We start from the raw sequence: 21,096 nt of genomic DNA, 5'->3' as shown, positions 1-21,096 counted from the left end.
ATACTACATTTTAAAACTTTTTTTTATGAAAATATTATAAAGATTGTGGAATTTTATAGAGAATGTTTTTATTAGTGCATTTGGAATAATAAAAATGCTTTACTTTCGCCGAGTTACGACGTTTCGATATTTATCAGGAGTAACAATTTTAATTTACCTATTGTTTCAAATGCAAGAAAAAGGAAGAAAGTAAGATGAAAGATTTTCTTTATTATTATTATTTATTAAGTTTATATTTTGGTGTTTAATCCTTAAATGGTTATTAGGTATTTAATGAGTTCAATAACAGTTTTACTTTGAGCTTAAACTGTTCAAAAAATAATGAAATTTCTTGTTCTTCAAAAGTGTTTATATAAAAATAGGAATATATCCCTGCATTGCATACGATCGATTGTATAAAATTAACTTAATCTTTAAAAGTAAAAACCTAATTTTTCACAGTTAGGAATCGGAGCAAAGGTAACGTAAAAATGTTTGCTAAAGTGGAAAGATTACGAAAAAAGGGAAAAAACGAAAAAACTTATAGGAGTTTATTCGTTTCTGTATGGTAATACCCGTCTTTCGAGTATACAATCACGACACATGTTAAATTTAGAATCAAATAAGAAAGAAAATTCTGGAGTGACTCGATGTTTTTCCCTGGGGATCAGATGGGAAAATCGACAAATATACTTTCCAGAAAAATGCAATGAATGACGTCACTATTAAAAAACGAATGAAAAAGAAAATAATTCCATTCATTTATTTTTAACATTTAGAAAATATTCTAAAATGCGCTTTTATGATAAAAAAATTATATTTTTCCTGCATTATTATTTTTTTATTTTCTATACCTTACAAAATTAAAAATCGCTATAATAAATGATTATAAACAGTAAAATTGAATAACGAATATCGAGGGCTGCATTGTAAAACCGGCTAAGTCGGTTTGGAGCTCACACCGACTTAGCCGGTTTTACAATGCAGCCCTCGATATAGCAGAGTAATTTTCAGAACTTGATAGCCCTCTGGATTCTAAATCCTTCGCTTATTCTGCCTTAAAATAATACTCAAATTAGAGCGTGTGTGGTGTTAAAGTTGAAGATTACAAATCTCACTTTTAGCCCAAATCCACCACTCGAGTCACCCTCTCATGCTGTACCCTCCCCCGCCCACACTGAGTTTCACCCTCTCCTTTCAAGGACACCCCGCGGGAATTTTCTAGGCCCCAGAGCAGCAAACTTCTTGCGCGCTCGGGGTTTTAATTGAGAAATTTGTGAATTTTAATTGCTCAGATTTTGGGAATGTTGGGGATGGTGGAACGGGAGGTGGTAGTATTGTCCGGATTTCAAGCGAGGACGCTCCTCTGTATGCCTGTGCTCATCTCCGGGCACGCAGGTCGCCATTTGTGTTGTTTGCCGAGCATCGATTCGATTTCACAAGCAGACTCGTGGCAACCAATGGCAGAGCCATAGAGGCGGGTCTCTCGAGTGCGTGCTTATAAATCTCACTAGAGTATCTCTCTCTTCCCCACACACACTCACACCTCTGACCCCTTTGCCTTCCTGGACAATCCATCTCCTCGAAAGCTACGCAGAGCTCTCATGTGGGATGTCTGACGCACTTGGGGATGCGTCCGCAGGTGTGAGGAGGGCTAGGCAAAAGGGTTCTCCATTGCTGAAGCGTGGCCCAGCTTAAGAGGTTCCCTGTCCTCGTCTCACTGATTCCCGTGACAGATGTTCCTTCACCGCTCCTCAACGCGAAGCCTGCGGATTTATGGATGTTTGTCTTTTGCTCTTTTATGCGAACAATCTTCAACACCACCTTTTCCCTTTTCCCTTTTTCTTTGGTGGAAATATCCTTCACCCACCCTTCCCAATATGATCTTCTCCTCCATACGCCCTCCGTGAAACCATCAATCGATTGTGAAAAAAAGGCCAGCATAAATTTCACAGGAAAAAGCTTTTCCTCGAAATAATCCCCCACCCAAAAAAAGCTCAGGTTCATTGTCTGCTCGAGATTTTTTGGCGGCAATCTGTGTGAAAAAAAATTACTGCCTAAATATTTGATTATGCTTTTTTGCGGACGAGATTCCTCTTGTTTACAGAATGAGAAACGCATGGAAGCGGAGAGAAAAACTGTCGATATTTTTTGTGCGGGTGAAAATTGTGGGGATCACATTTCATATAATTACTAAGAGAGGACAGAGTTGTAAAGTCTACAGATAGAGGATTCATCTGTGAAGTGTCTAAAAGGATAATTTATATTCATTAATGATTTTGATTCCTTAATTTTGGGAAAATCATCTTTTAGATGGATCCCGAATAAAATATTCTTTAATTTTCATAAATTTTCATAAAGCTTTTATAGCTCAATAAATTTTAAGCTCTTAAGTTTAAGTTTAAGATTAGCCTTTAGTTAGTTGGAAGGGGATGTTGATAGAATTTTACAATTTGTTAGAATGTTAGAATGATTGCTCTATTGCCTATTAAATTAGTAAAAAATGATTATTAAATTATTCTATAAGTATAGCATCAATTTCTACATTCATTTCTTTTAATAATTAAAAGAAGATATTACCTACAAAAATTCTCAGAAAAGTTATGCAATAAACTCATTTTTTTGGATAAGAAATTAGTTATAAAATGCTTCATAAATATCCTTGAAAGTCCTTTCTCTTATTTTTTTTTATTTCGGGGTGCTTTTTATATGATTTTCACAATCCTTTTTTTCAAAAATGCAAGTTTTTGAAACCTTTAAGTTTATGAAAGTTATGAATTATTGTTGAGAAATAGTTAATGAATTCTTTGTTTTATGATCTTTTCAGTAAATTCATCTCAACTCATCTTGGGCAAGCAGAGAGCAGTGTGATGATGGTGTGGTCTCTGTTCGGAGAACACAGTGAAGAACAACTGCGAGGAATCAATTTTCCGTCATCTCTTTCGCGCGCTTCATCCGACACCCCGGGCCGGATCTCTCTTCAGGCTGCGCCGTCGAGGAGTAGCATCACGGGTCACGTTGGCAGTTCCCCTCTGACACACGGCCCAGAAGGCACACTGTGCGACAGAGAGAGTGCGTTCGGTTTTTGTTTAACCAACACTTTATGGGAAAAATTGAACAACAATCCCAAAGAGGAGGATTGCTGGTTCGAAAATCTCGTGCTCTTCAGTTACATTTGTGCGTGGTGGGAAAAACATGCGCTCACTTCTGCGGAAAAAAGGCACCTCATCCATTACACATTTGTCACTTTACAATGCACCCACTGTGGACATCCTTGGCTAATTGATTTGGCACCCCGCTGGCACGTCTTTCCCTGTGAGCCTTCTCACCTGTGGGCTTTTTTTTCTCACTACATTTTTGTGCTTTGAGGACATTCTTGTGTGCTGTGAGAACATATTTTGAGGACCAAAGTGGAGCTTTTCCTAAGCAGGATTTTCCGGTAGAAAAGTGATTTTTTTAAGAGTGTCAAAAAATATTTCAACATTTTTGGATAAAGGACCTAGAGGAAAGCCTATTGAAGAATTCTTTTCTTGCCACTACTGGAAACTTTGAATATTCGTGCTTACCTCTAAAAGTGCTCAAAGATGCTTTACCGTCGGAAGTAATTTTTTTTTGCAAAGTGCTGTGGATGCGTGGCTTCTTTTTTTGAGAAGAAAAAGTTTCACGTAAATGTTGGATTAGCAGGAATTTTCCAACAAAAAAAATTGGAAATTTGGATATTTTGATTTTTTTCTACATATTTCGTAAATTGGTGAGTATTATGCTTTTTTATAAATCTTTTTTTTGTAACATTTTATTGCTCTCCCGACGCAATGTTGGTGTTCGACAGAGGATCACGTTCGCATTTCTAAATGTTCAACAAAATTATTGTTAGGATCACGTTTAGCACCTCCTCTAATGGTTGGCATGAATTTGTAAAAAAAATGTGTGTCCTGAAATAGTGAAAAGAAGTATTTCACAATGCGTAAAATATTCGAGTTTTATGTTAAATTCTATTTTCAGAGATTTTATTTTGAAAAGGCATTTATAATCAAATCTTTTTTTTTTTTTTGAAAAAAGAAGAAAGATTTTTTAGAATCAATCAGCGTTGACAGTACCTGTGTACACCTATCATTCAGTTAGTCTTTGTTGCTTTTTCAAATATTTGTTAACTAAGATCTATCGACTATGGGAAGTAATTTTACAAAGTAATTAAACTTGGAATAAAAATTTATGAAAGGAAAAATTAAGAAATATGATGAAATATGGAAAAAATTAAGAAAAAAAAGAGTAAAAATTAAAGGAGAAAGACTATTCATTATCTATTATCGGTTTTTAAGCTTTTTAAGTTGAATCAGTGAGATTTTCCTTAATTTTCTAAGGATCAGATTAATTTAGTTCAAATAAAAATGCTATTGCGATAATTTGCGGTTTTAAAAATTTTCGTTTTTAGTCCTTGCAAAGAAATAAATCTTCAGTCTTTATTCTTATTCTTATTTTATTTAGTATAAACTTTAAATGTTTATCAGTCATTTTCACAATAACCAGGTTAGTGGACTTAAACACTTTAATAAGAACGGCTAATAAATATTTTTTTTTCTTTAAAATAAAATTCTTTCTCGAAAATATTATTTATTTCTAATAAAAAAAATGTTTTCTTCAATTCGTACAAAAACTTTTAAAATCATTACCCTGTTTAATCACATAAAACTACATCAATGACCCATAGTCATGTAGAATGTATTTGTGTATAAAATATATAACTTTCGCATCAAAATCCGTTGTAGCAGCAGCTTCCACATAGAGATCAAAATGGAGTGTCTCAAGTTCGTAATTTTTGTTTAGGTTGTGCTGCTCATGTAACAAGAAATAAGAGTGAGGCAAAAAATAACAACATAAAATCATTTTAGCTGACGATAGCACAAAGCTTACGGTGAAGTTCTTGAACCAAGCAAGGAGGTTTGAGTGAGGGAGAAAACCTTCCGTCTGGTGTGGGTTTCAATGGTGAGATGTTCACATGAAAGAACACAATCGAAGAGCTTCATCCCGCATTTCTTCGCGTATAGTTTGAGACAAAGACTGGTGGATGAGGATGTTCTCATAATACCGATTGTGATCCTGCAACAACAATGTGTGGCATCAACAAGCGAAACATCAACTTCCTCTTAATTAAAGAACTGCGCGAGAGGATGCTGGAGATGCTCCTTAAATCCTTGTCACCGCACAGAGGGAAATCCACACAGCTGAGGAAACCCGAGTGTCAGCATTTTTATGCCTCGTTAATTTCCTTTCACGGACTGAAGATTTTCTCCCGCCTCTTGCCTTCCTGAGGAAGATACTTCAACTGAAGCGTGCTATTTTTTTATATACTCCTTCAGTTTCCAATATCTCACATGGAAGGATATCCCGAAAGGTTTTTTTTTTATGAAATGCATTTTTTCTTATAAATATTTTGAAGATCAATAATCACGGATAGATCTTTATGCTCTCAGTCGGTAGATGTTGATTTGTTAGCCTATGTGTGGAATTTTATTTAATTAAATTAGCATAAAATACCTATAAATAAGAGAAATGTCTCGTAGTTCAATATCCTGCTATATGAGAAGGCCATAATTCAATAATCTTCTTTAATTGCCAACATTTTGTACGTTTAATTTGCAAGACATCATTGACGTTTACACATTGTAAATGTTGTAAATTTGTATGATGAGTCAAATTAGCAGTACGTGATCGCGAAATTACCTTCACAAATTTCCCCAAAATAGCATAATTTGTGCTGATTTACGCATTACGTTTTTTTTTTTGCAAATACTGCCAAAGAAATGAGTTTTTGTTCACAAACATCATTCTGGGATGATGGAGAAAAAGTTTTGTATTTTAGCGAACAAAGGGCCACAGTGATTGAGGTGAAGAATATAAAATTAGCATTGGTCTCTGGGATGTGTATCGTCAAGGAAATGCATAAGAGTGGGGCATTTGGCTGGGCACGCGGACAATTGAAAAGTCTTGGAGAAAAATAATAATTTTGCACAGAAATTTCATTGCAGCCCATACTCGTGCGACTCATAATATTTGTCAAAATACTCCGATGGGTGTTCCTTTGTGCAGATGGAAAACGACCCGAGAATTATTCTGCACAATAAAACACCATGACGAATTGAGTGTTTAGGACGATGGTGACGATCTTTTTGCACTTCTTTTGCTCATTTCTTGCATTTTTATTAATATTTTCTCTTACAAAAAAACCCAAAACAAAATTCACCGAGAAGAATGCCAATTTAACGATGTCCCTCCGCGTCTCAAAGGGCCTTCCTTCTTTCTTAAGAAACTTTTCAGTACTCTTTTTGTCTCACACCGGTGGTTCAAATTATCGCGCAAGACGATAAAATGGATCACACACAAATCAATTTTAATTAACACGCTTTTGCTAATTCAACCAAAAATCCACTTCAATTTTCACTGTCCCCGAAGGTGGTCCAAAACATTTTCCATGGGTTGGGCGACTTGGGGGCAGCTACATAGCATGAAAAGCGCTGCTTCATGCACTTTGTCCGTTTGTTTAATTTTTTTTCTTTCATTCTCGTAAATAAATAACAATTATGACTTGGAATTGATAGTTTGTGGCACAAGTTCATTGTAAAGGCTAGATGAGAATGTCTCTGTGTATTTTTACTTGATGAGCTCGTGGGGCATTCAGACAGAAGCAGCTGTTCAGTAAATCATTGGTTTAATTATGGAATATTTTAGAAGAAGAAATTGACTAAAATGAATTCAAAAAAACAAACTTGCTCCTAAATATACAATAAGATTTAAAACTTAATAAAAAAACAGTTATATAGGATTAGAAGGATAGGGTTGATTTTTGAGTACATATAGAAGTTTGCAACTTTTTATAATAAATAAAGATTAAAGCAATGCAGTTAAGAAGAAATTAAAGAAATTTATCGTCTGTGTACATATATTCATAGACAATAAAATTATTTTATCCCTAATATTTCTGTTAACATTTAAATGGAGTGATTATTAAAGCGATGTCCCATTTTCTACCAAGATCAACTAGAAAAGAAAAAATTTACCCAAAAATTTCAGAAATTACCTCACTATTGAGTTTTTTGCCCCTTTAGAAGCATTCGCGTTTCGTATATTTATTTTATGTTTTTTTTTGCATGAATAATGCTTTGGATCGAGCATGCTGCAATGTCTGAATCCCTCCATTTAAGATGTTCTTTACTATTTCCACTTTTGAGTTATTAAAGAAAAAATAAAAATTAAATGAAGAGTAAACAATTAACATATTATAGATGCATTGTTGGCACAAAGTCACGGTTTATTTTGCATAGAAAATTTCGCGGTTCTGTGGTTGTGTCGAGTAAAAAAAATCATGTTTTAGTTTGTGTCTAGAACGTGGACATGATTGTTTTTAATGTCTCGACGACAATGTCAGAGTCTTTTCGGATTAATTGCCAGCTTTTTCCCCACACCATTTTCTCTCATTTTCTTGTCCATAACTCTTTAGTTGATTGAAGACGGTCGCATGGAAAAAGTGCTCGCGCTGAGTATCACGGTGTTGTGGTTTGGAGATTTATTGCCAAAAGAGATTTAACTCCCTCCAAGTGATTAAACCCACTTTTCCACATCTCGCTTTTCCAACTGAAAAGGGCCCTTGTGCTGCTTTTTATGGTGTTTAGTGGTGAAAATTGTGGGCGCGAGAGTTTTGTTTTCCTTCGACTGTTGGCTGTGCGGTGAAGGGATATTACAGAGAATAAATCCTCTGAGAAAATACCACAAGATGGATGATGCCAGAAGTAAGAGTTACTCTCAGGCGTTTTATTTGCTGTTTATTTATTTTTACACACGTCTCCCAGACAATCCACTCTGAAATCCTCCCCACTTGCTGGTGATCCAATAAAAAGTGAGATTTAATTACCGATGAGCTTATTCTGTTAGGAAAAAGAGATTTAGTAGAATCTTCTCAGTTTTCATTCATATTTCATTTTACGCCACGCCTTTAAGTCCATTAATATGGACGATTTCCAATTAACCACAGGATTTGTCTTATTTACGGGAGTATTTGCTTAAATAAATTACCAAAATGGACCATTACTGTCCTACAAATGATCTTATTCATCTTCTTAAGAATATTTTTAAAATCTTTCTCATAAAAATCTTCATTTTTATTTTTGGAAAAAGTAGACTTCCGCTGTACTTTGTCGGTGATTTTTAAAGAAATGTTTATAATTTAATAGATATAAAATTTAATAACATAAATTCTTACTAACCTACATTTTTAAAGTCTCAATTACCAAGCTTATAAGAAAGGTTCGTCACTTTTTCTTCCATCCGCCACTTCTTGGCCGACATTCTCATATTCTTTGAGTGTATTTTCGGGAGCAGAGTGTTGTACCTTTGTGAAAAGGATAAACATTACCCTCCTACTATTTACTAATTGGTTTTGAACGTGATATTGACGAGAACGTGATTTTTCCCCAAAACTCGCATTCCCTCGAAACTAATGTGAGCGGGTGAAGAGGATGTATCTCGGGTTAACTTTATTCTTTCCTCGCACTCCCGTGGATCTCTTTTTTTGTGGAAAATTTTTATTTTCGGCAGTGGTCTTTGACGCGTTTTCGGCTTGGCATTTGCCGAAGGGGTGGAAGTCAGAGGTGAAATTCCATTTTGGGGACCTTTTGTCTGCGTGCCTTTGAGACCTTTCGCTGTTGGAGGGAGGTTTTTCCATCCACAAGCTATAAATCTTGTTGGGCGAATAAAATAGCTATGAAATCGGACTATGTGTGCGAACGGATGAATGGAAGAAGAAATCAAACGACTGTGTCTGCAATGATATGCTAAATCTCTGTGCTCAACATTCCACTAATCCCCGTCGAGGATGCCCCGGCAGGCGTCCAATTGAGCCATCGTGTACAATGGTTCCGTTTAAATTCTTTTGTAGCAGCATTTCCCATTGGGCTTCAACCACTATATCGCCCAGGGCTTGCTGTCCCACTTTGAAGGCAAATCTTGGTGCGAGGGAGGACAACTCTCAGATGTTCTTCCTTGTACGACATTGAAAGCTCGCACGTGATTTTATGCCGAATTTTTCTCATACTAACGGTTCTCTATGCTATGCTCTGGCCCATTGCTATATGAAGGTTACCAATGACATTGATTGCTAGTCGGAGCATGAGAGAATTTCCTCTCCAGAACAATCACGTTCTGGCATCAGTTTTCATGTGAATTTTCGGGGAAAGGGAAAGTGTTTCAACGATCTTTCCTACAAAAGGTCATTTATCTCAAAATTTTTATCTTCGGTGGAGGTTTTTCTTTGAATTTTCTCAATTTTCACGTTATGGATAATCGTAAAATAATTTAGTGATATGATTAAGGTGGTTAAGCCGCCATATTTGGCGGTATTTTTCTTTTATTCACCTTGAGAAAAAAAATGGAATTGAGTTCCAAAGCTACTGGTGTTTTAGAATATTCTTATTTATCTTTCCAATTAGCATAAAATAACTTCTTTTCCATCTCTTTTCGTCCCCTTTTTTTGTAAATACAGAAATAAATGCATTCTCACCTTCAAGGGCTATCCCCATCATATCGATGGCCGTCTTGCTTGCTCACCAAATTATGCCTATTTACAGCCGAAATAAACACATCTCATCGGTGGTATTGTGCGTCCATGCTGACCCATACACAGATGGCCTCAAACATCCCAGAACTTTCTTTGACAATTCCTTGCGTGTGGCGCAAAAAAGGACACCACCATAAATCGGAAGGAAAGTGCGTGGGAACATCCCGGCAGGGGCAATGCAAATTGCAATGGGTTCCCATGAGAAAAATATCTTGAGTTCTTTTAGTTCTTCCCGATGTCTTTCTCACGGAGAACTATATGTTTCTTTTGGGAAAATACGTCATCAGGTGCAACACATGTGCAAGTTGTTAAATTTTACAATGCTGACTGTAGTAAAAAAAAGGATGAACAAGGAATTCCACTTGTTGGGGATTTTTAGAAAATCCTGTGAGTCGCTATCTGTTTGTTTTTTTAGCAAGCATTTAAAAGCATTAGGATTTAAAATCTAAGAGTGGGATTTATGTTAGAAAGTGGCATTAAGCATTGAGTTTAGGTGATTAACTTTTTAAGTAGGTACATTGCGTTATCTAAGTGACTAAAGTCAAATGTAATACGTTTTAAGGTATAAAGTTAAGACAGGATAACGAAATTTTCGTATAAACTAAACAGGATTTATGTGAAAGCAATGATAAGATTTTTAAAAATATTTTTAATCACGCTTTTCATTAAAAAGAATTATTTGCTTCAAAATCAATCGAATTATTTTAACCACATTCAAAGATATTTTTCTATGAGTTTGTGTTTCTTCATTGTGGGTTGGTTCTGAGAAATTTGCACCTGATTTTTGGAGAGAGAGATGGAACCTCCCATAAATTCACACAACTATGGGAAATTACCTTCAGGTAGATTTTAGTGGTCTCTTCCTCAGCACGGACCAATCACCTTCTCAGACACATTGGCGTCCTTTTCCTCAAACCTAAAGCCATCTGCCTCAAGAGAAATTCCTCAGCTCGGGATCAATCAGTTGCTCTGGAGAATTTCAATAGAAACAAGTGTTCAAATTCCATTTGGTTTTCCTTTCTGCACATCCGAATGACGTTTTCAGTGAGAGATTTTTATGACGGCGGGAAGGCAATGAAAGTACATCGACAGTGTCGTCAACCCTTCTCGAGCTACAATCACAATGATTTGGGTACGCGCAAAAGTGTTCCAATTAAATGACCATTTAAGTGCCCCGTAAAAAGGAGCCTGATTTACGATATTTGCCTCTCTTGGGGGACTCTTGCTCTGTGAAATTATTTTCTATGCTATGAGTAGCATGTGGAGGATATTTAATGAGGAATATGGGCTGTGTGGGGGGCGTGGGGGTGATGCGAGGGTGCGATATCCATGTGAATTTAGTTGGGACAACGACTACATGCCACCACAAGCGAGCAAACAAGAAGCTCATTGAGGAGATGGATTTTTATTGTTATTGTGTCTTGTTGTGTAATTTATGGTGATTTTTATGGAATGTCGCGGAGTCTCTCAATTTGTGCACTGGGTATTATTTTTATTGCCTTATTCGACAAACAGCGATTGAACTTGAATAAATTAACTCCCAAATGGCGGTGGAGGGTGCTAATTCCATTTATGGGGCCCCAATGAGCGACAGAAGTGCATAATGAGTGTAATCAGGAGGGCAAATATTCAACATAATATAAAAATCCCTAATCGCTTGCAGGATTATCAGCACGGTGCGCAATGAAGGAGAAAAGCAAGAATGCCGCACGATCGAGACGGGAAAAGGAGAATGCGGAGTTTATGGAATTGGCCAAATTGCTGCCACTGCCCAGCGCAATTACATCACAGCTAGACAAAGCATCTATCATTAGATTAACCACATCGTACCTGAGAATGCGGCAAGTTTTTCCTGAAGGTGAGTGCAATAATTCTTAATTTTAAAATTTAAAATTAATTTTTTTATAAAATAATTTCAAGAAAAGTAAGGAAACTCTGTAATCAATGTAATAGATCGTAGATACAAGAAAATATTAAAAAAGTGTTTTCATTTTCATTTTTTTTAAATGAAACTAAAATGTTGATCTTCCACATAGAATTTTCTAAGTTTACTTAAGAGTTGGCAAATTGCAAAATTTTACAAACTTTCGAGAAAATATTTTTTTACCGAACTATATGTTTTTAAAGCTTAGATACTTTATCCAATTTTTCGAATGATTTTCCCCTCTTTAATAGAATGTGCAACCGTGTCTGAAAAGCCTGATTCAAAATGGAGGAGCAAAGTTGCTCATTTAATGAGCAAATTTCCATTTTGCAGCTCTTCGCGGCATTGCCATTGAATTAATTTAAAATTCATACTCTTCAAACCCCATTTGATATTTAAATCAATACCCACCACTTCCTGGCAACATCGAGCCCCTCAATGAGCAACGCGCATTCTCATAAAATTTCAAATTCATTCACCGCTCAAATGGCTGCGTGGTTATTTTTTTTTTTGAATGGGGGGTGCAAAAGAGATCCTAATAATCGTTAATCTCAATGGAATGGCGATGAAAAGATTCTGTCGTGTTCCTAATTAGTTGGTATACCACAATCGTGGCATACCAAGTATTGTAATCGTCGGAAAAACCGACCATCTCAGATCGGGCTCAAACTTGGTATGAGCACGTTTTAGACATCCCACATTACGAAAATGGTGGTGGAAAATTTTTGATCCGGCCGGCCGGCCTGCCGGCCGGCCGGCCTCTGCGCCAAACTTTACCTTATAACTCGAGAACAATAACAGATAGAGACTTCCGGTTTGAAGTTTTCTATAGAAATGTGGGTGTAAAATTTCATTTTTTTGCATTTTCAAAATCCAAGATGGCCGCCGTCCGCCATTTTGAACTACCGTTTACCACTTCCCTTATAGCTAGAAATCTGAAATTTTAGTATGTTGTAGAGCTCAGTGAGACGTTTTCATCAATAATTTATACTTGAAAATCGGTCAAGCGGTTTAGTAAATATGGCGGCCTAATGCAAAAAGTGTTTTTTCGATATATCTCAAGAACGGCTTGACCGATTTGGACCATCTTGGTATCAAATGAAAGGTTTCAAGAAGCCCTACAATTATTTAGAACATTCCAAGTTCCAAAAACATCCGCAAGAGGCGCTAAAATCAAAAACAAAAATTGCCTAACTTTAAGGGGCAATATCTCCGAACATCTGTTATAGATTTCCTTTAAATTTTGATATATTGTAGCCTGACTCAATACCTATCATCAGTCCGAAAATGAAGAAAATCTATGTCTCCGTTTAGAAGATATAGCCATTTGAAAAATTCTTGAATTTGAAAAGTTCTAAGAGCCATATCTCTTGAACGGTCTGTCCGATTTTGCTCAATTTGGTATCAAATTAAAGGTTTTGCAAAACTCTATAACTTTCCGAAACATCAGAAACCTCTAGAACCATTCCTTGTGGACAAAAAGTGCAAAAAACTGTTTTGGTAGAACAAAAATCCGCCATTTTGTGTTCTGGAGGTGACCTTGAAATGTATCGCAATATACATCAGATTATAGCTTATTTCAATAGCTTTCCATAACTAGTCAAGAAATTTCTGTAGGTCTAATAGAACTTAAGATATAAGCATTTTAATCTGACAAATTGCTAAATTTTACAAAAAATCGACTTTGCCTACTAATACTACTCACAAATTAAATTACAACGAATAGACTGACCCATCCGCGTTGTGGTATACCAACTCTAATAACTGGACGCGTTATGATTGACTTTCAATATCAAATGAAATTTGTGTGTCTCCCCCACAATCGCGATCTATATTGTGGTTTTTGATTATATTTTCTCCGTGAGACGCACTTAGAGGGACCCATCAATAGAGGGTCCATATCTCGGTGGTCGATCGAGAAATTCGCTTTATTGAAATAATTTTTTTTCTTTGCTTTTCTTGGCTTAGATTTAGAGGGTGTCGGATTAATAGGTGACAAACGACACACGTATTTCTTTTTAAGGGTCTCTAGTCAGAGCACTGCACAGCGGGATGTCTTTGTAAGGGGGGTGGTTTTTATTAATTGGATGATACAGGAAATACAGTTGATTTAATCAGGATATGTCCAGGATTTTTTGGAATTGTTGCAATGTCTGATTTAAAAAAAAAACAGGGAACTCCCATTCAAGATTCCTAAAACGGTAAAAAGTTCTAAAACTGCTTCTTTAACCAAATCCATTCGGCTTATGTGAAAAATAAAAAAAAAACATTTTATGGCAATTTGAAGTAAAATTTTCAGGTGTCTTAAATTATTTGACGTAAATTTTTTGTTAAAATTGTTTAATTTTGCGATTAATTTTTGTTGAAAGAATTTTTTTTTATAATTATGATTTTGATTTTGCCGGTTTTGCCAAAAAAGTTCAACTTTGGCTGAAAAACTGGAAAAACTTTTTTATTCTAACATTATGAAACCAACAATGCAAGTAAATCAAAGATTTTGCAACGAAGGAAGAACAAGTGATAAATCTACGGGAGGGATGTTGTAACAAAAGAGAGTGCTTGAGACTGTAGATGATAACAGTGTATCCTTATAGGGTCCTTCTTGCAGTGCGGTGCGGAAGATGAAGAGTAGAAAAATCACTGTGCAATCTTTTGTCGACAGCTCCTGGGTTTGTACTTGAGTAAACATTTTTGCTATAGAGACGGGAGGGATGATGGCAATAGGGGTTGCCGCCTGAAGGGGTCGAGCAGCCAACCGCCTGGCCACATTATATGCATCACCGTACCATTAAATATATGAGCTTGCAGCTGGGTGGTGATTACTGAAACACAACGGTGTGGTGAGATTTTCACCAAAGGGTGGGAGGATGGCGTCGTCGGAAGGATATTCATGGGCAAAATTGTGCTGACAAACGAGATTTTTTCTCTCGACACCCCTCAAATATTCTGCACCGCCAATTTTCCGCACATTTACCCTCTCATTTGCTCTCTGCTGGGATAATCATTGAGTAGAAAATATGGGATATCTTCCGGTTTAGTGCTTTTCTTTCTTTCACCTTTTTTAAGAGATTGTTATGAAGTTTGTTATATAGTTTTCTGCTTCTTTTCTAAGATGATATTAGTTTCATGAACTTAAAAAGATAGTTTTATGGAAGGCCATTTTTTAAAAGACTTAGGAATTTTATCTAATTAGCTGTGATTTCTTCTTTATAAAAATTGGGTTTGAAATTATTTCTTAACATAGAGTGAAGACATTGTTTTAAAAATTTTCCAGGACTGGGAGATGCTTGGGGAACGCAACATATGCCTTCAAATCCTAGAGACTTGGCTATCAAAGAATTAGGTTCACATTTACTCCAAACACTCGATGGCTTCATCTTTGTTGTGGCACCCGATGGAAAGATCATGTACATATCAGAGACAGCATCGGTGCACCTTGGACTGAGTCAGGTTGAGCTCACGGGAAATTCCATCTATGAGTACATCCATAACTTTGATCACGACGAAATGACGGCGGTCCTCTCGCTGCATCCAAACGTGTTCACGGTTCCGCCATTTGGGGCCACCGGCGTCGGGTTTCACCAGTCAGCTCAGCCACCAGGGCCCAATGCGCATCTTCATCAGGCACCACCACCCCCCATCTCGGCTCCACTCACACCTCCCAATTCTGTGCACAGCACACCTCCGGGAACAGTTCCACCGCCGCCGATTCAGCAACACAACCCACCGCACGCGATCGTGAGCAGCAACAGTGGGACTCTACCGCATCTACATGGGGCTTCGCATCCTTTGAACCATCATCAAGCACAATCTTCGCAAACGGTAGAGATCGAGAGGTCTTTTTTTCTGCGAATGAAGTGTGTCTTGGCGAAGAGGAATGCTGGACTCACGTCTTCAGGGTACAAGGTGAGGTTGTTTAATTTTAAATTCAAACCTTAATGTTGTCATGGGCCATTGTGATAGTTTTTATAAAAATAAATCTATTAAAAAGAAATCCTTCTCAAAGGGCGGAAAATTTTTGGATAAAAAAAAAAAGAATTGCAATCATCCATAATATAGGAAACAGAAAGAAATAAACGAAAGCTCTTTTTGCAAGTTCATGTGTTGGAATTACCCCTAAAGGTAATAAATGCACATATTGTGTAGTCCCCAAACTCCAGGTTGAGTTGCATTAATTGGAGTGCAGCAGTCCAATTAAAATTTGAGTGAAATGCAGTTTTCCTTCATGACAGAAATGCAGAGGAGTTATGCAATGGCACGAGTCAAAAATCTCACCTAATCATTAGCTGCAATCTCTTCAGGGCGATGGCACAATCAAGCTCTTAAGCGTCAGTATTGCATTTGTCATGAATTTGATAGAATTAATGCAAAAAATGCAAATTAGTGTAATTCGTGCAGAATATGCATATGGATTTTTTTTATGAATATGATAAAAAGATTAATAAAAGAATAATATTGGCGTAATGGATTAATCGAATAAACCTCCATACACTCGTTTGTAGCGGGGAAAACTAAATAATTATATTAATCGAATAAAACAAGCTGTATAGAGTACTTGCGGAGAAAAAAAAGTTACTGAAGAACTTTAGAAATCTCCAGAAAAAATTCCATTTCCCATCTTTCCTATTCAAATGAAGGATGGAGCAAAGTAATAAAGAAAACTTTTATGGAAGGAAATTTTGAAATTTTGCCTTCTGTTAAAAAAAAATACTTTTTTAAGTTTCCTCTTTTCATAAACAATTCAAAATTATAGGTCTGCATAGGGGAGACCGGGGTAAAAATAGTCATTTTGGAATTTTCAAATGCCAATTTCTCCCAAAATATAAATCGGAAAAATCGGAAAAAATTAGGGTGTAAAGCCCTACCAACCTATAATTTTTGACAGTAATTTGGAGGTTATTCGATCAGTACTTTAGGAGTTAAAAATGAAAATAGATTTTTGGCCCATTTCCCAAACTTTTGCGTATTGAGAAAAACGCGTTTTCCGAAGTTTTCCTTCAGCAATTTTCCAATCTGATAATTTTTCTCACTAGCTGGGTTACTACAGAAAACGTTGCCAAGGTGTATTTTTCACTAACTTTTAATGATTTTTCTGTACAATTATTTGAATCAAAACATACCCCTTGGGGTAGATCGGGTCAGCCCATGTAAATCATATGGGAGATCGAAATTTTTGGCATATTTTCTATTCATTTGTTGCAAAATGGCGTGTTTGAGAAAATCGCAAAATTCTCTGTTTTAGTGCGTATAAAAGTGAAATTCCTTGTCGCGGATCAAAAGGTGAGAAGTTTAGCTATCAACTACTATCAATCTCTCAGGTGGAAAATCATTGGAAATGTCGGAAAATTCGACCGACTTTATTTAGCCAACTGGTGACTATATTTACCCGCCGCGTTTAAAAATAGTCAGAAGCGGAAGGGTTCAGGAAAAGCTCGAAAACTCATATTTCCCGTGGAGATAGAGAAAAGTGGTCTGAGACAAAGTTGTAGGCCAGGAAATTTCCTATAAGAATGACCTATCGAGGAAATTTTCTTGCCCTTGGGGAATCCTGCAGATAAGGATTTATGCAAATTGACTATTTTTACCCCGGTCTCCCCTATAGACGAAATTAATTTTTGAGTTACATCGAATTCTAGAAAAAAAAACCCTTCGTTCAGGATCCTGTTAATTTTGATAAATAAAAAAAACAATTGTAGTTAAGGACACTTTTCGTTTACCATTGGAATTTGTTAAGAAAAGTCGGTACAGATTTATCCAAAAATGCAAACAGTGATGTCAACATATTGTGTTTTTGGTCTTTTTTTTAATGAAAGAAACATTCATTCTATTTTCGTCGATAATTTTTGATAAGGTGCTTCATGAATTAAAAGAGGCAAAAATCACAGTAGTGACGTCATTGTTTACGGTTTTGAGCAAATCTGTTCTGCAGTTTTCCCAGCTGATTCCAGTGAAAAATGCAATGGTTTTTTGGCTTTTTCCTCTCAATAAAATTACGTGAAATCATTCGGATAATTTTCTTAAATAAGGGGGTTTCCCAATCGGAAACGGATAAACGATTCTTATCGTCTATTTGCTTTTCAGAATTAAGCAATTTAAATGGCCCAATTAAATGTTGCAATAAGCTTGTTATTCGGTCAAAAAGGGCGCTCTTATAGGGAGTTCTTTCGCGTGTTAGGGAAGAAAGTGCATTGCTTAATGCCGTTAATGCACTTGCACTATTGGTGTGGTGGTGGGTATCAAGTGAAATGGGAACAAAGCGCATTTTAATTATTTATTTGCCACAAATCACGTCTTTCAGCTGCACTGTTTTTGCTGAATGTCACGTTACACAAACAACATTCTGCAACATTGTTTCTATATTTATCAATATATTGCAAAACAATGTTATTCCAACAGTGTGGTGGGTGCATAAAGGGATTCAATGCAATTTGTGATGTTATTTAAGTTTTCTTTAAAGAGCTACTCGATTAATTTTCTGATCAAATTTCAGGTGATTCACTGCTCGGGCTATCTAAAGGCAAGAGTTTTCCAGATGGATTCAATGTACGGCGATGGGCACAACTGTGTTCAGAACTTGGGGCTAGTCGCTGTGGGGCATTCCCTGCCACCGTCAGCAATCACGGAAATCAAATTGCATCAGAATATGTTTATGTTCCGTGCCAGTATGGATCTGAAATTGATCTTCCTCGATGCGAGGTGAGTGCAAATTTGCCATGTTAATACAAATTAATATTATGAAAGAACAATATGCCACTCAATATGGGGAAATTTAATATCTTCCGGCAATGAGATGAGGGTTTTCACATGCGAGGGTGCGCGCTTTTTTATAGCCCTGCATACAGTTTTTTTGCCACTCTCTCTCTCGCTGTATCGTTAAAGTTGATAACAATGACGCCAAAACGATGGTGGATCGATAAATAAATCGGCAGCAGCCCTATTTTGTACAAATATTTGTTGTCTCATTCAAAGTGAATTCACTCTAAATCCGCAGAACGTGTTAAATCTCATTTGCACAAACACCCTGTGAAGCTTCTCCGCCATTTCCACACGCAAAGTATATTGAGTGTGGCAAAAATGATTGGGGAAGAGTTTCCATAAAATGTTCGATTATAATGTTGTGTGGATTTTTTTTCACCTTTGAAGGGTCTCCCAACTGACGGGCTTTGAGCCGCAGGATTTAATCGAGAAAACTCTCTACCAGTACATCCATGCAGCTGATATCCTCCATATTAGATATGCACATCAAATTTGTAAGTACAATGAGACCTACTATTTGCACCATATTGCGTATGCTCTGTTTGTCTTAATAGAGATGCCGGAAGGAATATCTTCGTGGATTAAGATATTCCTACTGGGTATTAATGCTTCATGAATACCTTCTTGTTGCTCTGCAAAGAAAATTCTCTTAGCTATTTAGGTTCGTAATAGAATATAAACAACTTTGGTGAGCTTTCAGTGAGCTTTTATTATTCAGACATTTTATTACTTGATGAAATTATTTTCTTTGCTAATTTAATTTTTAATTGAAAAATTGTAACAAACCTTTTTTTTTAAATAAGGTTTGTTTTCTTTATTTTCAAAAGATAAATTGATCGTGCGATTTGAACCTTCCTCGGGGTAATAAATCATTAAAAAAACGCAAATTTCCCCACAAATAAATTCATAAATCAGCTAACTCTTAAATTTTTATAATTAATTAAAAAAATATATTCAAATTTTTCTTTCGGTTTTCCAGTAATGTACAAAGGTCAAGTGACAACAAAATACTACAGATTCCTCACAAAGGGTGGTGGATGGACGTGGGTGCAATCGTATGCAACCGTTGTGCACAACACTCGCTCATCCCGGCCGCATTGCATTGTGAGCGTCAACTACGTACTGAGCAGTCAGGAGTGCAAGGATCTCCTGCTGAATGAAGTGCAGGGACCAATGCGGAATGACCCAATTCTTACACCGCAGACACCACCCCAAATGACCACCCCCACGGCCAATACTGTGAGTACTCCGGCGGTGCAACACCATCAAGTGGCGGCACCACCACAAGCCGCAGCATCTCATCATCACCACCCACCGACGCCACAGCAGCAACCCATTAAGGAGATTCCTGGAAATTATCAGGCACATTCTGACTATGACCACTATCACTACTTGCCTCAGCAGGGTGGCCTCCAAGGGACGGACTTTGGGGCTGATAATACGTCGTACTATGATACATTCTTTGCATCATACGATGCTCATGATCCCAATTCGGCTCTGAGGCCATTTTCTGCGAGTTCCAACAGTTGTAGCAGCTCTGAAGGTAAAAATTTAAAGCAAAAATGTTTTGTTTTTAAAGAAAATCACATTAGGGGAAGGCGGGGCTAATAAAGTCACTTAAGGGTTTGGAAAAAGCCTAAAATATCGTATTTCCTAGCTAGATAGAACAAAATGATCTGAGAAAGAGTTGTAAGGCAAGAAATATCCTAAAGAATTGAGCTATTCATTTCGCTTTATCTATTTGGGAAATATTATATTTTGAGCTTTTTCTAAACCCTTAAGTGACTTTTTTAACCCCAGTCTCCCCTACATTAAAAAGGTGATGAAGATAGTAAATTTTTTTAAAGAAAATTCGGCTTGACCCATTGAAATTCGTAATCAGGGGATAGTGGCCCAATTCCGACCTCTTTTGACCTTTTTTTGAATCTTCCCCTACAGTTAAAGGATTATTATTTTTTTTTAAGAAAATGAAATTTCGAGCCTAATTCAGCGACCAAGAAACCCTTGAAATCTTTGAATTTTGTACTGAAATTTCAAGATTTCAAGCGAATTTCAAGGGTTTCTTGGTCGCTGAATAAGGACCATCCGTAAAATTCGGATGAATGAAATTTTTTATTTTTGATAAAAATTCCCGAAAAATTTCATGAAATTTTGAATGTTTATTTAGGTGAGCAACAGATATCGGGGATGCACATGATTCAGACTCCACCCATGTCGGCGCAATCTGCGGCGTATGGCGGCGAAGAGTTGGGACACCATCAGCAGTTTAGTGCTATGAATTGCTTTGCTGGTGCGGCGGCTGTACCCGCTAACACTGGTCAAATGCACCACCACCATGGGGCGCCACTGTCGCACCACGAGCCCGTTTTCGCAGACTACAAGGCGGCACCAGGGCCGCAGTACACGAGCGTAATTGTGGAGCCCCAAAACTACCACATGCCCAATGAGTACGTCCACTGAGGAGGGGGCATTCTGTGTGGCAACTCAAGTGCACTGTGAGGATACACCATTTCTGGATTTTATTTATTGCTCTAGCATTATGATGACCATTTGGTCCCGGAATCGAAAAAAAAGCATAAGAAAAGAAAAAGAAACTAATAAAGCGAGTGACAATATTTTAATTGTAAATAATGTGTGTGAGGAGAATTTTATGCTCCCAGTTTTCTCCGGCGATGTTCTGCTGCTCGCGCATTTAGCACCGTTCTGTCTGTCCTTCCATCTCAATTATGTTGCATCAAATGGAAGCATGAAGTGAGTCCACATGGCAATCAATTTTATTGCAATAACTGATGGTAAAAGGCACAAGAATAATTGCCAATCGCGATAGTTG

At 36.9% G+C, this 21,096-nt stretch overlaps 3 protein-coding genes across 6 annotated transcripts in view; 1 reads left to right on the top strand and 2 right to left on the bottom strand.

The window, feature by feature from the left end:
- Positions 1-21,096, bottom strand: part of LOC129789442 (uncharacterized) — an 885,568-nt gene that overhangs the window by 562,683 nt on the left and 301,789 nt on the right. The window lies entirely within an intron of this gene.
- LOC129789300 (chaoptin) overlaps positions 1-21,096 on the bottom strand; it is a 316,756-nt gene that overhangs the window by 83,847 nt on the left and 211,813 nt on the right. The gene's annotated exons all lie outside the window — the stretch shown is intronic.
- LOC129789331 (single-minded homolog 1) lies at positions 7,353-20,897 on the top strand. Of its 4 annotated transcripts, XM_055826108.1 has the most exons (8): positions 7,353-7,763; positions 9,597-9,735; positions 11,250-11,444; positions 14,785-15,416; positions 18,001-18,206; positions 18,654-18,760; positions 19,246-19,809; positions 20,434-20,897. In XM_055826108.1, exons 3-8 carry the CDS (start codon positions 11,270-11,272, stop codon positions 20,724-20,726), a joined length of 1,977 nt encoding a protein of 658 aa, XP_055682083.1. In that variant the 5' UTR covers positions 7,353-7,763; positions 9,597-9,735; positions 11,250-11,269; the 3' UTR covers positions 20,727-20,897. The 4 variants fall into 4 exon arrangements, with proteins under 4 accessions (XP_055682083.1, XP_055682082.1, XP_055682080.1 ...); XM_055826107.1 differs by lacking the exon at positions 9,597-9,735; XM_055826105.1 differs by lacking the exons at positions 7,353-7,763; positions 9,597-9,735 and adding an exon at positions 9,744-10,718.

The sequence above is a fragment of the Lutzomyia longipalpis genome, chromosome 2 (genome assembly GCF_024334085.1).
Source record: "Lutzomyia longipalpis isolate SR_M1_2022 chromosome 2, ASM2433408v1".
Lineage (NCBI taxonomy): Eukaryota > Metazoa > Arthropoda > Insecta > Diptera > Psychodidae > Lutzomyia > Lutzomyia longipalpis.
This window is presented reverse-complemented; position numbering and strand designations above follow the sequence as displayed.